Source organism: Elephas maximus, chromosome 17 (assembly GCF_024166365.1).
Source record: "Elephas maximus indicus isolate mEleMax1 chromosome 17, mEleMax1 primary haplotype, whole genome shotgun sequence".
Lineage (NCBI taxonomy): Eukaryota > Metazoa > Chordata > Mammalia > Proboscidea > Elephantidae > Elephas > Elephas maximus.
Window position 1 is genome coordinate 86,439,782 of NC_064835.1, and position 16,468 is coordinate 86,456,249.

Genomic DNA, 16,468 nt, shown 5'->3' on the forward strand with positions numbered 1-16,468 from the left:
AATGACTTCTAAAGTATTCCCCCTCAATGTATACTGCAATTCCTGCCATCAGACATAGGAAGACTTCCTACAAAAGGCAACCGTGTTATTACAGAGACAGGACAGGAAAGTGACATCATATAACATCAGCGATTTAACTGGAAACTTTAAACCATACTCCACCTACGTTTTCAGCACTACTCCTGTACCCATAGGTCACTGTGAGTCGGAATCGATTCGACGTCACACGACAACAACCTGTACCTATCCACTACAAAGTACAGCTTTAAGATGTCAGTAAACTACGTAGTCACATCTAAAGTTCAGGCATGCTGATTATCATGAACGCTTTAACACCTTTGCGGAATCTACGTAATTGTTGCTCTGTATGCCTTTCTACATATCACTTTTTCCTGCATCAAAACTATAATATTCCCATTATATTTCCTGTTTTAGCCGCCAGTCCTTTATTCTAAACTTACTACAGGCTTACGGAAACAAAAGACAATTTTCAGTTGTATTAAACTTAAGAGTTTTCACAGGCCCCATCCCTCCATCATAGATAGAAAAAAAGTTATAACTTAGCCTTAAAAAATAAAGCCATTGAAAATATTAATTGCTAAATTCTTCAGAAACTCTACTCAACCAAACATGACAACGGTAGTTTTTAAAGAAATTTACAACACCCATTTAGCCTACGAAATGTGACACTGCCTCCCATTTTATCAGAATTCTTTTAGCTATTCTAACTCCTTCAGTTTTTGATATGCATCCTAATGTTTATACCTACAAAAAAAAGTCTCACTTCAATTTCAACAAAGCTGTGTTAAATCTAGAAGCCCTGTAGAGCAGTGGTTAAGTGTTTGGCTGCTAACCAAAAGGTCGGCAGCTGGAACCCAGAGCACTCCACAGGAGAAAGCTGTGGTAGTCTGCTGCCATAAAGATTTACAGCCTTGGGAACCCACTGGGCAGTTCTACTCTGTCCTGTAGGGTCGCTCTGAGCCAGAATGGACTAGATAGCAACAGGTAAAGTAATTTGGTCTTTGTACTTGGTTCCTGAGAGATAACCTCTAAAACCTTGGAAATTCCCCTGTAATCAAAGCGCCTTTGATGAGGCCTCCAGACGACACCTGAAGGTTTAGGCCAATCGGGTGACTCAGGTGGGGTCTGGCAAGGCCAGAAAGACCAAGTGGCCTGATATCAGCTGATCTGAAGGGGTGAGCCATAATTCAATCATGCCTACGTGATGAGGCCCTAGTTAAAGCTCTGGACACAGAAGCTCCACAGGCTTCCTGATTGGTGAAAACCATCAATGCACACGAGAGGCTAGTGTATCCCTTTTGGGGACAAAGAAGCTGCACACTGGGAACCCTCCAAGATCACGCCTGTATATCAACTGACGTAAACTGACATCTTTACTACGTTGAGTCTCCCCATCCATGAACATGGTATGCCTTTCCACTTACTTAGACCTTCGATTTCTTTCATCAGCATTTTGTAATTTGGACAGAACAAGTGAAGTTTAATTTCTTAAGTGACTGGAAATATTATGCTATTTTTTATTTCAGTTCCCACTTGTTCATTATGAGTGTACAGAAATGTAATTAATCTTTTACGCTGATTTTGTATACTGAAACCTTGCTAAACACACCAATCAGCTCTAAGAGTTTCGTAATGGATTCTTAGGGATTTTCTATGGAGACCTTGATGTCACTCGCATAAAGGGACAGTACATTTGTCCCTCTCGCCTTGCATGTCTTTTTCTTCCTTTTCTTGCCTGACTGCACTAGCAAGAACTTCAAGTATTATGTTGAATAGCAATGGGGACAGGAAATCCTTGCCTTGTTCCAATCTTGGGGAGGCATTCAGTCTTTCATTTCTAAATATAGTGTTAATTGTAGATTCTTTTTGTATGTGTTCCTTGTCAAGTTAAAGGTGTTTCCCTCTATTCCTAGTTTTCTGAGTTTTTCTCTCGAATGTGTGATGAATTCTGTCTAAAGCTTTCTGCATCAATTGGTATGGTCATATAATTTTTCTTCATCAGCCTATTAACACAATGGATTACATAGACAGTCTTGCATCCCTTAATCATCCCTACTTGGCTATGGTATGTGTATATACATACACATATATACATATTATTTAACGTATTGCCAATATGTATTGTCACTGAATTGTAAATTTGCTAACATTTTGTTAGCAATTTTTGCATCTATACTCATGAGGATATCCATCTGCGGTTTGCTGGTATTGTCTTGTCTGGTTTTGGCATTAGGGAGATATTAACTTCATATAATGAGTTAAGAAGCTCTCCCTCTTTTATCTTTAGGAACAGATAATATAGAATTGGTGTTAATCCTTCTTTAAATGTTTGGTAGAAATCTCCAATAAAACTATTAGGGCCCGGAGATTTACTTTTCAGGTTTTAAATTATCATTCAATATTCTTAATAGGTATGAGGGTATTTAAATTGTCCATTTTATCTGGGTTCCTGTTATCCTATTACACATATCATGGCTGGCTTACAACAAAAATTAAGAAGGTATGTTAAAAGAAAATACACAGTCTTAAGATACAAGGCAAGTATCAAAACCAGACTCAGATGACACAGATTTCGTGGCATAAAACATACCTAATTTTTTTTTTAAATACAAATCACAGAAAGTATGTTCTCAGATCACAAGAGAATTTAACTAGAAATCACAGCATAAAGATAACTGGAAAATCCACAAAGTTTTGGAGATGAAACACACCTCTAACACATGAGTCAGAGAAGTCATTAAAAATATTTTAAATACTTTGAACTAAATGGAAAGCAAAATACAACTTATCAAAATCTGTGAGATGAAAGAATGCAATGCTTAGGGAGAAAGTTACAGTTTAAATGTATATGATAAAGAAAGGTCTAAAATTAATAACCTAAGCTTCCATCTTACGAATCTAGACAAAGAAAAGCAATTTGAACCTAAAGTGAGTAGAAGAAATAATAAAAATTAAAAATCAATAAAGTTAAAAACAGGAAAAAAAACAACAAAACTAAAAGCCAGTTCTTAGACAATATCAATAAAACTGATAAAGCTCTACCAAGTTAAAAAAGAGAAGACAGAAATCATAATAACAGAAATGAAAAAGGTCATCATTAGTGATCCCACTGACATTAAAAGGATACTAAATAAATACTATGAACAACTCTGTCCACAAATTTGATAAGCTTAGCTGTTAAACCAAAGGTTGGCAGTTCAAATCCACCAGACGTTATTTGGAAACTATGGGACAGTTCTACTCTGTCCTTTCGGGTCACTATGAGTCAGAACTGACTCAATAGCAACTGGTTTTGTTAGATGAAATGAACCAATTTCTTGAAAGACAGGAACCACCACAACCTACACAAGGAGAAACAGATAACCTGAATAAGCCTACACATATTTAAATAAATTCAACCTATTATTAATGATCTTCCAAAAAAGAAAGCACCAGGCCCAGATCATTTCACTAGTGAATTTTACCAAATATTTAAGGAAGAAATCATATGAATTCTCCACAATCCACACCAGAAAACAGAAGTAGTAGTCCTAACTCATTCTATGAGGCTAGTCAGCGTTACCCTAAACCAAAACAAAAACCTACATGAAAAACATCACAAGAAACACCACGAAGAAAAAAATTTTTTCTCATGAACACAGATGTGTAAATCCTCAACAAAATATTAGCAAATCAAATTCAACAACTTATAAAACGAGTTACACAGTACAACGAAGTGGGATTTATTCCAGGTGTGCAAAGTTTGAATATAGAGAATACCATGAACAACTGTATGCAAATTAAGTAGCTTAGATAACACAGAGAAATTCTAATAAAGGCAAACCACTGAAACTGACTCAAGAAGAAACATAAATCTGAATAGGCACATAACAAGTAAAGAAAATGAGTAATAACAACATAAAAAATCTCCCTGATGGCTCAGAGACAACAGTCAATATCAAATGATACAAAGAGGCAGACCATGATGACTTCAGCAAGCACCCAAAACAAAGAATCAAGAAACCTTCTGGAGGAAGAGAATTTTTGGAAATACCAGAGGTAGAATTCAAAAGATTAATATACAAAGCTCTTCAAGAGATCAGGAAGGAGATCAGGCAAAACACAGAACAAGCCAAGGAACACACAGATAAAGTAACAGAGGAACTGAGGAAGGTTATACAAGACCATAATGACAAATTTAACAGGCTGCAAGAATCCAGAGAGCCATCAAACAGAAACCCAAAAGATTAATAAAATTTCAGTTAGACAACACAACAGAAAATCATAAGAGCAGAACTGAGGCAATGGAAGCCAGAATTAGTGAGATTGAAGATAAAGCAGTTGACACCAACTTATTCAAGGAAAAATCAGATAAAAGAATTAAAAAAAAATGAAGAAACCCTAGGAATTATGTCAGACTCTATCAAGAGGAATAACCTACAAGTGATAGGCGTACCAGAACGGGGGGGATAAAAGAAAATACAGAGAGAATTGTTAAAGATTTGTTGGCAGAAAATGTCCCTGATATGGTGAAAGATGAGAAGATATCTATCCAAGAAGCTCATCGAACCCCACACAAGGTAGATTCCAAAAGAAAGTCACCAAGACATATTATAATCAAACTTGCCAACACCAAAGATAAAGAGAAAATTTTAAGAGCAGCTAGGGATAAACGAAAAGTCACCTACAAAGGAGAGTCAATAAGACTAAGCTCAGACTACTCAGCAGGAATCATGCAGGCAAGAAGGCAATGGGATAACATGTATACAGTCCTGAAGGAAAAAAACTGCCAGCCAGGAATTACATACGCAGCAAAACTGTCTGTCAAATATGATGGTGAAATCAGGGCATTTCTAGATAAACAGAAGTTTAGGGAATTTGTAAAAACCAAACCAAAAGTATAAGAAATACTAAAGAGAGTCTTCTGGTTAGAAAATCAATAACATCAGGTAACAACCCAAGACTAGAACACAGGACAGAATAACCAGATATCAACCCAGATAGGGAAGTCACAAAAATAAATCAAAGCTAAAATACTAAAAACAGGGAAACAGAGGCATCAATATGTAATAGATGACAACACTAAAACAGAAAAAAGGGACTAAATAATATAGTTACAGATCTTTCATATAGAGAGGAAGTCAAAGTGATATAAAGAAATAAAAGATTAGTTTAAACTTAGAAAAAAAGGGGTAAATATTAAGGTAACCACAAAGGAAACGAGCAACTCTACACATCAAAATGAAAAACAAAGACTCAGCAAATACAAAATAAACAACGATGAAAAAGACGAAAAGAAAATAAAGAAAAACAACTCAGCACAGAAAATTAGTGGAACAAAGAAACTGTCGACAACAACAAAAAAGACCTCAAAATGACAGCACTAAACTCATATCTAGCAATAATTACGCTGAATGTAAATGCACCAATAAAGAAACAGAGATGGCAGAATGGATAAAAAAAACACAATCCGTCTATATGCTACCTACAAGAGACACACCTCAGACTTAAAGACACACACTAAAACTCAAAGGATGGAAAAAATATATCAAGCAAACAACAATCAATGAAGAGCAAGAGTGGCAACATTAATTTCTGACAAAAGAGACTTTAAAGTAAAATCCACCACAGAGGATAAGGGTCAATAAGCCAGGAGGCCATAACCATAATAAATAATAGTGATTAGCAGGGGTGGGAAGGAGGGGGAAAGGGAAGATGCAGTGAAATGAATTAGTTAATATGGCCCTTCTAGCCACTGAAGTCGCCCCAGAGGCACCCTGGTTAAGAACTGTGGTTAACAGTTCTACGCTGTCCTACAGGGTCACTATACATCAGAATCAGCTCAATGGCAACAGGGTTTTTTTGTTTTTAGCCATAGTCTTTGTAATTCCTGCCAAATGACTAGGTGGGATTATGCAAATGAGGTGCTTGTGGCTCACCAAGGGGGTTGGATAGCTTGCTAATAATGCATATAAGATGCATGGCACCCCTGTGGGGGTAGAACCATGCAAATAAGTTGTATGGAACACTAAAGAGGGGATTGGTCAGTTTTGCCATTCTAAAAAAAAAAAAAAAATTGACGTCGAGTCCATTCCAACTCATGGCAACCCTATAGGACAGAGAAGAACTGCCCCATAGAATTTCCAAGGGGCAGCTGATGCATTCATACTGCCAAACTTTTGGTTACAAGCCAGGTTCTTAATCACTGCGCCATCAGGGCTCCAGTTTGCCATCCTACTAGGCTTAAAATGAGCCATCCTAGAGGCTGAAAGGTGGACCTGACTACCACCAAGAAGAGACAGAAGCAGAGCACATTCTTTGGATACAGGATCCCCACAATGAGAACATCCTAGACACAAGAGACAGAGACAGAGGGAGCTGTTAACACTGGAGACAGCGAGTAGCTGCGGCAGAGAAATGGCGGGAGCAGAGGCAGCTGAACCAGAAGACCAGCAAGATGGGGCACAGTGGGCTTCCTGCCCCACAGAGTGAGAAAACTGAGCACCTTCAAGCAGGATGTTTACTGGCAGAGTGGGGTGCCTCCAGGCACTTCATGGAGCTAGGCTCGCCCATCCAGGGGGCCAGAGAGCTAAGCCTCAGTCAGGAGGCTTGTTGGTGGAGCGGGGTGCCTCTGGGCACGTGGCGATGGAGCTAGACTTGCCACCCCACAGAGCTAGAGAGCTGAGTGCCTTCAAGCCAAGGCTTCCCGGCAGACTATGGTGCCCCCAGGCACTAATTGGCAGAGCTGAAGAGCTTTATAATACTTGCCCAAGCAGGGCAATGGCCAGGCCGAGGGGCCTAGGGCCAGAGAGAGGCCTGCCTGTGGGCACAGCTGAGAAGAGGATGTCCTGACCAAAGAACTATATCCTGAGTCCTTCCTTCTCCTGAATTGTAACCTGTTACTTCCCTAATAAACCCCATAACTGTGAGTTCTGTATGGCTATTACAATGGATTATTGAACCCAGCAGAGAATGAGAGAGCTCCGTGGTAGGGATAGCTGGTGCCAGAGCTGTAAAAAGGTTGGAGAGAGGAAGTATGTCTGACCTCCACCTCCTAAGAATCAGCCTTGGGCTCCTGATATTGATTCTCCTTTCCACTTGTGAAGTTAGAGGAGGTCAGGTGCCCACCATGTCATTTTCACAGCGGAGCTATTGCTTACTGAGTACTAAGTTTCATTTACAGTGATGGACAAATTGCATTGATTAAGGGTAGAGCTGCACAGCTGATTAATGTAATTGCTGTCAATAAGTCATACACCTATAAAAAGTTGATTTGGCAAAAGATGCGTGATAAGACATATTTACAATAATGACAAAAGAGTGGCTCCTGAGGCTATTAATGTACAACCAAACATTTCATGGGATTTGGTGCCTAGGTTTGGAGGTTTAGGATCATGGCTTCAAGGGACATCCCAGTTAACTGGCCTAATACCATGTTTAGTGCCTAATATCGTGTTTAGTGCTTCTATTCTACCTCCTAGTTCACTGCATAGGGCCTGGGGTCTTAACACCTTGTAAGCAACCATCCAAGGCACAACAATTGGTCTCTATTCACCTGGAGCAACAGAGGAGAGTCAGGAATGGGAGGAAGAAATGAAATTGTGGCTAAATGCCTCCATGAACAACTGTGCCTCCTTTGCCATGGGACCAGAAGTGGATGGTGCGCAGCTACCATTACTGAACATTTTGATCAAAGATTCTATAGAAAAATGCTCATAAACAAGGGGAAAATGTAGAACAGAATTCCATATTCTTACGGAATCCAGACTTTCTGGAGCTATGGTGGCGGGTATACCTCAGAAACTACTGCACTGCGATAATCTTTAAGCCAAAAATATCCTCTCAAGTCTTCTGAAAACCAAACAATAGTCGAGCTTAACTAGTAAAGAATGTCTGTCTTGAGCACTGTCTCTTTTAAGATCTGTATGGGATCAAAATTACAATTGCGACTTGAAAGATTAGATGGGAAACTTGGGGGCAGTGAGTTTATGTTAACTGGGGGGACAATTTAGAAAAGGAGGGTGAGAATGCTTGCACAACTTGAAGAATATAATCAATATCACTGAATTGTGCATATAGAAATTGTTTAACTGGTGTATGTTCTGCTGTGTATATTCTCAACAATAAAAAATTATTTGAAAAAATTTCAATGTAAAGAAAAGCAAAAAACCACAATGAGATACCACTTCACATCCACTAGGATGGCTATAATCAAAAAGTCAGATAATAACAAATACTGATGAGAACGTGGAGAAATCCGGACCCTCATATATTGCTGGTGTGACTGTAAAATAGAGTAGGTGCTCTGGATAACAGTTTGGCAGGTCCTGAAAAAGGTAACATATGATCAGGCGATTTCACTTCTAGGTGTACACCCAAGATAAGTGAAAACATATGTCCACACAAAAACCTGTATTGGGATGCCTACAGCAGGATTACTCATAACAGCAAAAAAATGAAAACAATTTCAATGCCATCAATTGATAAATGCATGAATAAAATGTGGTACATTTATACAAAGGAATGAAGTACCGATACATGCTACAACATAGATGAACTTGAAAACATGCTAAGTGAAAGATGCCATACACAAAAGGTCACATATTGTATGATTCCATTATATGAAATGCCTAAAATAGGAAAATTCTTAGACACAGAAAGTTATCAGGGGCTGCAGGAAGGGGTGAATGGGGAATGACTGCTAACAGGTACAGGGTTTCTTTTAAAGGCAGTAAAAATATTTTGGATTAGTACGGATGGTTGGACAAGTTTGTGAATATGCAAAAAACCACTGAATTCCACACTTTAAAAAAGATGAATCTTATGACATGTAAATAATATCTCAATAAAAAAAGGAAATAAAGGTAACAGTTTCACTCCCCCCGCACCAAAAAAACTAAACACACACTTACCAAACAAAACCAAAAAACCAAACCCGTTGCCGTCGAATTGATTCTGACTCATAGCAACCCTGCAGAACAGACTAGAGCAGTCCCATAGGGTTTCCAAGGAGTGGCTGGTGGATTCAAACTGCTGACCTTTTGATTAGCAGCTGAACGCTTAACCACCGCACCACCAGGACTCCACACTTACCATTAAAAAAAAAAAAAAAAAAACCAAACCCACTGCCATCAAGTGAATTCCGACTCATCGCGACCCTATACCATATGACCCAGCAAATGCACTAAGGCACTCTTGGGCATCTGTCCAGAAAAATGAAAACTTACGTCAACACAAAGACCTGTACATGAATGTTCACAGCAGCTCTATTCATAATGGCCCAAAACTTGAAACAACCCGAATATCCTTCGATGGTTGAATGGTTAAACAAACTGTGGTAGATCCATAACATGGAATACTATTTAGTAATAAAAACAGAACAACTTACTGATTCTCACAACAATCTGGATGGATCACAAAGGAATTGTTCTGAGTATTAAAAAAACAATTTCAAAAGATTACAGAGTGTGTGATTCCATTTGTATACATTCTTGAAATAACAATTATAAACATGGAGAACAGACAGTGGCTGCCAAGGGTCAGGGATTGGTGTCTTAACCACAGAGAGGCGAATACCCTGAAGACCACTGATCCTAGTAAGTCATGCTATCTGGGTGTAAAGGGATTCCTCTGAAAAAATGGACCTGGAGCTCCATATACCTTGTGTGAGAGGGGAAGGAATGATACACTAAGTCACCAAGGAGACAGACAATGAGACAGGCAGTCATTCAATTAAGGCCAAGGTAGAAAGAGATAAACGGCTGGAGAAATGCCGAAGTCTAGTTTAGGGATCCCTGAGCCAGTCATTCTCAAAGGGTATTCTGAACTCCTGGGAGACCCCAAGACCCTTTCAGTGAGTCAAAACTATTTTCAAAGAATATTAAGAAGTTATTAGCCTTTTCCATTCTCATTTCGTCCCAATGGTACAGTGGAGTTTTCCGTAGGCCACTTGACGTGGCATCACTACAGACTGTATGCAGAAGCAGATATGGGAACCTAGCTGTTTTCTATCAAGTCAGACAGGAAAGAGGTTTTCAAAAAATGTTTAAACAATACCACTGCTCTCATTAAGCATTTTTTGAAAATATGGTCATTTTTCAAGTCCCTGGGTGGTACGAACAGTTAAGTGCTTGATTACGGTACTAGCCCAGATTGACGGTTCAAACCCACCCAGAGGCGCCTTGGAAGAGAGGCCTGGTGATCTGCTTCTGAAAGGCCAGAGCCTTGAAAACCCTACGGAGCACAGTTGTACTCTGCACACATAGGGTTGCCATGAGTCGGAATCAACTCAATGCAATTAACGATAGCAACAACATGTATTTATCATTTTTATTTCAAAATTAATTAACATTTAAGAACTTTTCCACTTTAATATGGTAAAAATTGATATAACCCACATAAACAAAAGCTTTTTGGGTCCCTCGGTAATTTAAGAGTGCAAAGGGGTGCTAGGACCAAAAAGTTTGAGAAATACCGCTTTAACCTAACCATTGACACTCAAGAGTTTCTCAAACAATGTTCTGACCACTTAACAGACTAACTGCAAGATTGGAACAAACTTAAAAGGGTAAACAAAACACAACTAACAGGCAAGGAGCACTGAAAGTAGCTGCTTCTATCACCTCCCCACAGAGATCCCAACACTGAAGACTGGAGAGGCCACTAAACGCTATCAGCAAAAGTTCATCATCTGTTTCGTTACCCATCTATGGAGAACTAGGACTTCTTCCCCTCCTTCCACATACCAACCTCCTAACGTGATAGGAACAAGCTAGCCCAAGAGAACTCTCAGGCGATGCATCTTTTTATTATTATTATTATTATTATTATTATTATTAATTCAAATACATCCAAGTGAGAAATAAATACCTTTATTGGTCTAGACTATTTGCCACCTACTGGAAACCCGGGTAGTGTTGTGGTTAAGTGCTACGGCTGCTAACCAAAAGGTGAGCAGTTCGAATCCACAGGTGCTCCTTGAAAACTCTATGGGGCAGTTCTACTCTGTCCTATAGGGTCACTATGAGTTGGAATCAACTTGATGGCAATGGGTTTGGTTTTGTTTTTTTTTTTTAATTTGTCACCTGAAGCTCTGGCGGTGTAGTGGTTAAGAACTACAGCTGCTAACCAAAAGGTCGGCAGTTCGAATCCACCAGCTGCTCCTTGGAAACTCTATGGGGCAATTCTACTCTGTCCTATAGGGTTGCTATGAGTCGGAATGGACTCAAGGGCAACGGGTTTGGTTTCAATATTGTTTGTCACTTGGTCTGCTCCCTCTCTAAGAAACTTCAGTTGCTGTGTGCAGTCAGGTCAATTCCAACTCGTAATGAGACTATAGGACAGAGGAGAACTGCCCCATAGGGTTTCCTAGGCTCTACGTTATATGATCTTTATGGGAGCAGATCCCCAGGTCCTTTCTCTCACAGAACCGCTGGTGGGATCAAACAGCTGACCTTTCTGTTAGTAGCTGAGCGCTTAATCGCTGTGCCACCAGGGCTCCTGGAAGCTTCAGAGTGCCTGCTATACTCACAGCTCCTTCTGCACAGGCTCCTTAAGCAGATCGCCATGTTTTCTACCACAAGGACCCTGCTAACCTGATCACACCTGACTGACCAGAATGAATGTCTGCCACTGAGGCAGTTCTTTAAACATGAGGCAACCGTCTAAGTGAGCACCACAACTCCTAGGAAAGGAGGGAGTTGGTCAGTGATGATAGGAACATTGCTGCTGTGTTAGGGGCCGTCAAGTCGGTCCCTGGCTCATGGCACCCCATGCACAACAGGGTCGGAGCGTTGTGATCCGTATGATTTTCATGACTGATTTCTCAGAAGTAGGAGATCGCCAGGCCTTTCTTCCCAGTTTGCCTTAGGCTAGAAGCTCTGCTGAAACCTGTTCAGCATCACGGCAATGAAAGCCTCCACTGACAGACGAGTGGTAGCTGCACTTGAGGTGCACTGGCTGGGAATCAAACCCAGGTCTCCCATACACCTCTAGTTAAAAGCAGAGGAAAAATAATGGAGTCACTATACTGGCTCACCACTGCTGTAGGGAGCCACAGCAACAAATAACCTGATAACTGAAGGCACCCCAGAACTCTGCTGAATCCTGAAAGCCTAGCTCCTGACTGGCATCCACACCTCCATGAGATCTGACAGTGGACAGGTGAAATGATTCTTTTCCTTCCCTCTATATCCTAAGAGCAGCAGGGAAGGTACCTTCAAGGGCTGTATTAATCCCATTACCTAAGGTAACATGCTCGCATTCCTTATAACCTGAAAAATTTAACTACCACACTTAGTTGAGGCACCAATTTAAAACTGACCCTTAAAGAAACAAGAACAGAAAAAAGTATAGACTAATAGAAAAAAGGTAGACAATCCAGATGCCTTCTCTGCACACATCAGGAGGAGTGCATCATAGCACAAGAGCCCCTGAGATAAGGCCCCATTATGTAAATGAGACTGGAAAGGTCACAGGAAGGAAGTGAAAATACTGCCTTATATCTTGTTTGATCTGTAGATCCATAAACCTATTCCTCATCTCAATAAAAGTTGCCCAGTCGACTGAAAGAAGGCAGGCAACTTGTTGAACACCATAAACAAAATCTCATTCTCAGAATTACACAAGCTTGAGCAGAATTCTGGAACTTGTTTTTTTAAACAAATGTCAGTCACTGATATAACAACACATATGCTATACCAATAAAATCAGATATTCAGATTAAATAAATCTGATTTTAAATGAATACTGAATGGCTAAGAATTTAAATGTAAGAGTTAACTAAGCATAAAGCATAAGGATATAAAAATTAAGAACTGTTGAGTATTTTGTGTTCTTTCCAAGAAGTGAAAAGTGGGTCAAGGCCTTATCTTGATAAGGAATAAGCAGCTGCTCTTTTCCCTCCCAGTTCTCTCTGGCTGGAAACATGGTTGGCTTTGGACAGTTTGGGAGGAGGCAAGAGGGGAAGGGGGCAGAGAGGAGGTGGGATGATGGTAAAATCTTTAAAGGGAGGATCTTCATATAAGATAGTAAAACAAGATAGAGTATCTCATTATATGCAAATAGGAGTATTAATCTTAAAATAGGACTTCCCCCTTCCAGACTTTCTTCCTATGTTTTTGTTCATTTTACAAATATTCAAAATAGCCTTGAAAACCAGTACTATTTAAACATAAGCCAAGTTGCCGCCAAGTCAATTCTGACTCAAGCCAATGACAAACTAACTGGAAAAACAGTGGAATTTCTCAGCTCCACTGCCCTCCCCCCGACACCCCAAATATCTTCCATGGAATGCCACTGTAAAAAAGCCAAGCAATTCTTGTCAAACCTCTGCAAAACCCTAGGATTTCTCAGACACAATCTGAAAGCCACTCCAGCAAAGGAGTCCATGAAGCATTTAAAAAAAAAAAAAATTACAAAGTTTATATTAGCATATGATGAAATAAGCGTGCACGTTTTTCAGTTACATCGCCACCACTTTCCCTTCAACATGAGCCAAAGAAACAGAGACTACAGATGAGAGTTCTTTTTGGGGGGTTGGGGGTGGGGGGAGGAGGCAAAACCACTCCTTCTCTACTGCCAAACCAATCCTTTAATACGGCCTCTTGTGTCTGCAAGGAAAACGTTACACCATCCAAGAGAGACTTTATGAATCAATCAGAGACACTCACCTTTCTCTAAAAACACAGAGACAGTAATCAATATCCCCCCAGAATGGCTTTTTCCACTCTGAAGGATCCGGAAAATAAAAAACTGGTAGAAGAATGAGTGAATGAGTAAGTAAATAAATGTGTGTGCATTCTAGTCCAAACAAGCCAACTGTAAAAACAAAAGTGCTTTTTATAAAAATCAGGGAAATTTGAGTACTGTCTGGATATCTGATGATATTTAAGAAATCATTGTTGATATCCTTTAGGCTTAACTATGACATCGTGTTTGTTTAACGTTCTGTTTCTGCAGTTTTCTTTTTTTTTTTAAGAAGTGTTCATCTTTCAGACATACACCTGAAAGATTTACAGAAGAAAAAATTCTGAGATTTGCTTATGATTTCCAGCAGGCGGTTGAAAGAAAATTGGCCATGTGCTAACAATGGTGGAAACTGGTAATAGGTACGTGAGGCTTTACTATACTCATCTATTTTTTGCGTAAATTTGAAAATTTCTTCCAGTGGTGGGGGGGGAGCCTGTGCATCAAAAAATTCTGTCAAAAATTACAGAAACTTGTGTTCCACTAAATCAGCCAGAATACTGCCTGTTTTCTTCTTACTCTTCAGATTTGATTAACAAAAAGTTCTAGTATCCAAACTAACTTCCTCCAACAGACCCGTAACTGAAGTATCAGACTCACCTTGGTGTCTTTAATGCCACTCATCAGCTATATGACTGCCTGGTGAGGCACTAACCTAGGATTCCAATTTATAATCAGTAGTCTTATTTCCACTTCAATACCAAATATCCGTTTTGCTAGGATGAACTGGCACTAACCTAGGATTCCAATTTATAATCAGTAGTCTTATTTCCACTTCAATACCAAATATCCGTTTTGCTAGGATGAACTAGCACAAGTTCTTTTTATTTTTAAAGCTTGTTTTCTCCCCGGCATTTGGAGTAAGTTTGGTGGGCAGTACACACAAAGGAGAAAAATTAACAGATGTTGCTCACTCCCGAGAAGTGAACCCTTTCAATGAAAAGGGTAAAAGGACGCAATCGAACGTCACACACAGAAATGTTCCAAAAATCTCCCGGTAAGTAACTACCGACTGGGTCACCCCCAAAGCCTGTTAAGCGGTTAAAAAGGAGCGCCCCTGGTTGGTTTGTTTCATCTCCTCCTCCTTTCTTAGGGGAGGTGCTAGAGAGCAAAGAAATGACCACAAGACGGGCCGGAAAAAGGAACGAGAGAAGCACGGAGCGCGGACAGGCAGCTCTGTGGTCCCCGAGAGTTGGCTCCAGGTGAGGCCAAGTTCAGGAGCGAGCCCACGCACGGCGCTCCGACTTCAGCCCAGCCCAGCAGGGCGCGGAGAGCTGCGCACGTCGCTCAGACTCCGACTGCCTTCTCGCCCCAAGGACTGCCAGGTACAAAGCACAGGAAGAATTCCTCCCGACCCGCGCCGTGGGGACACAGGGAGCTCGACTCCGCCAGCAGCGGCGCCGCGAAAACAACGCCCACCTGGCCGGCCGGGCTGGCCCGACGAGCCCTCCCAGCCGGCCGGGCTCCCCAAACGCCCGCCCCGCTCCCCAGGCCGGCGCCGCCGGGGACCCCTCTCCGCCAGGCCGGAGAGGCAGCGGGGACGCGGAGCCTCGCGGGGACGACCGAGGCCCTCCGCGCCTTCCGGCACCGGGGCGGCGGAGCTGCCCGTCCCCTGCGGGTCCAGGCCCGCGACCCCTGCGGCTCCAGGCCCGCGCCCCCGGCCCGGTCCGCCCCGCGCCCGCCGGGACCTGCGCGCCCCACCGAGCCGCGGCGGCCGCTGTCGCGCGCACCGAGCCACTGCCTACCTGTCCTCGCTCTTGTTTTTCTGTTTCTTCCCCATCGCGTGTCAGCGAGCCTCGCGGCCTCGGCCCTTTCCTTCGGTCTGTCACAGACCCACTGTCCCCCGGCCGACCGTGCTGTCCGCTCGGCTCCGGCCCCCCTACGCTGCCGCCTCTCGCTCCCGGCTCCCCACAGACCCGCGCACCGGGACAGGGCACATATGGTGTGAGCGCCCAGTGCGCAAGCGCGTCGCCCCGCCGCCGCGGCGTGGGGACGCAGGGCGCGGCTCATCGAGAGCGGCGCCTCGGGTAGAGCGTCGCCTGTGGAGCCGCTGGCTGGGCGGGAGCCCGCGCGCCCCCTGCCGGCAGCGTCGTCCGCGCGCCCACAGCCGCGCCGCTGCCGGGTTCTAGAACCACAGGGGGACAATTAGGTGGCCAGTCCCCACGTCAGCCCCTCTCCGCGGGGGAGGACAGACTTGGGGGATTGGCATTCGGTTCACAAAGGGACTTTTACTTCCACCTTTTAACCGCTGTGCCTTGTATTCCACCTTTTAACCTCTATACCTTGTATTCCAGCTTTTAACCTCTGTGCCTTTGTAGTCTCAGCGGCAGGAAGTTCAGTAAAGAACCGTAATGAGCTGAAGACGAACTCTCTGGGTATTCCCAACGGAGAGACATCCAGGGCAAAAGTGGGGTCTTTCAATAGCATGCGTGGATTATGAAGTATATTCACTCACTGAAGAAAACATGTAACGAGGACACACGACCACGGCAGGTTGCCACCCAGCCTGTTCTGACTCGCGGCCACCCCGTGGGTTTCAGGGTGGACCTACCCCATAGGTGGCTGCCTTTCAGAAGCGGAGGGTCAGACTTCCTTCGGAGGCGCCTCTGGGTGGGTTTAAACGGGCGACCTTTCATAGTAAGGAGCTTAACCGTTTGTACCACCCGAGGACTCCTGTACCCATTAATGGCCCCCAAATCGGTTGTGATCTTTACATTTAAAG

At 42.3% G+C, this 16,468-nt stretch overlaps 1 protein-coding gene across 1 annotated transcript in view; it reads right to left on the reverse strand.

Annotated features, from left to right (window-relative positions):
- EIF5B (eukaryotic translation initiation factor 5B) overlaps nucleotides 1–15,733 on the reverse strand; it is a 71,866-nt gene extending 56,133 nt beyond the window's left edge. Inside the window, exon 1 of the mRNA XM_049856584.1 lies at nucleotides 15,492–15,733. Within this exon, the coding sequence (XP_049712541.1) occupies nucleotides 15,492–15,526 (35 nt within the window). The 5' untranslated portion in view covers nucleotides 15,527–15,733. The remainder of the gene's footprint in view (nucleotides 1–15,491) is intronic.
- Nucleotides 15,734–16,468: the final 735 nt, after the last annotated feature.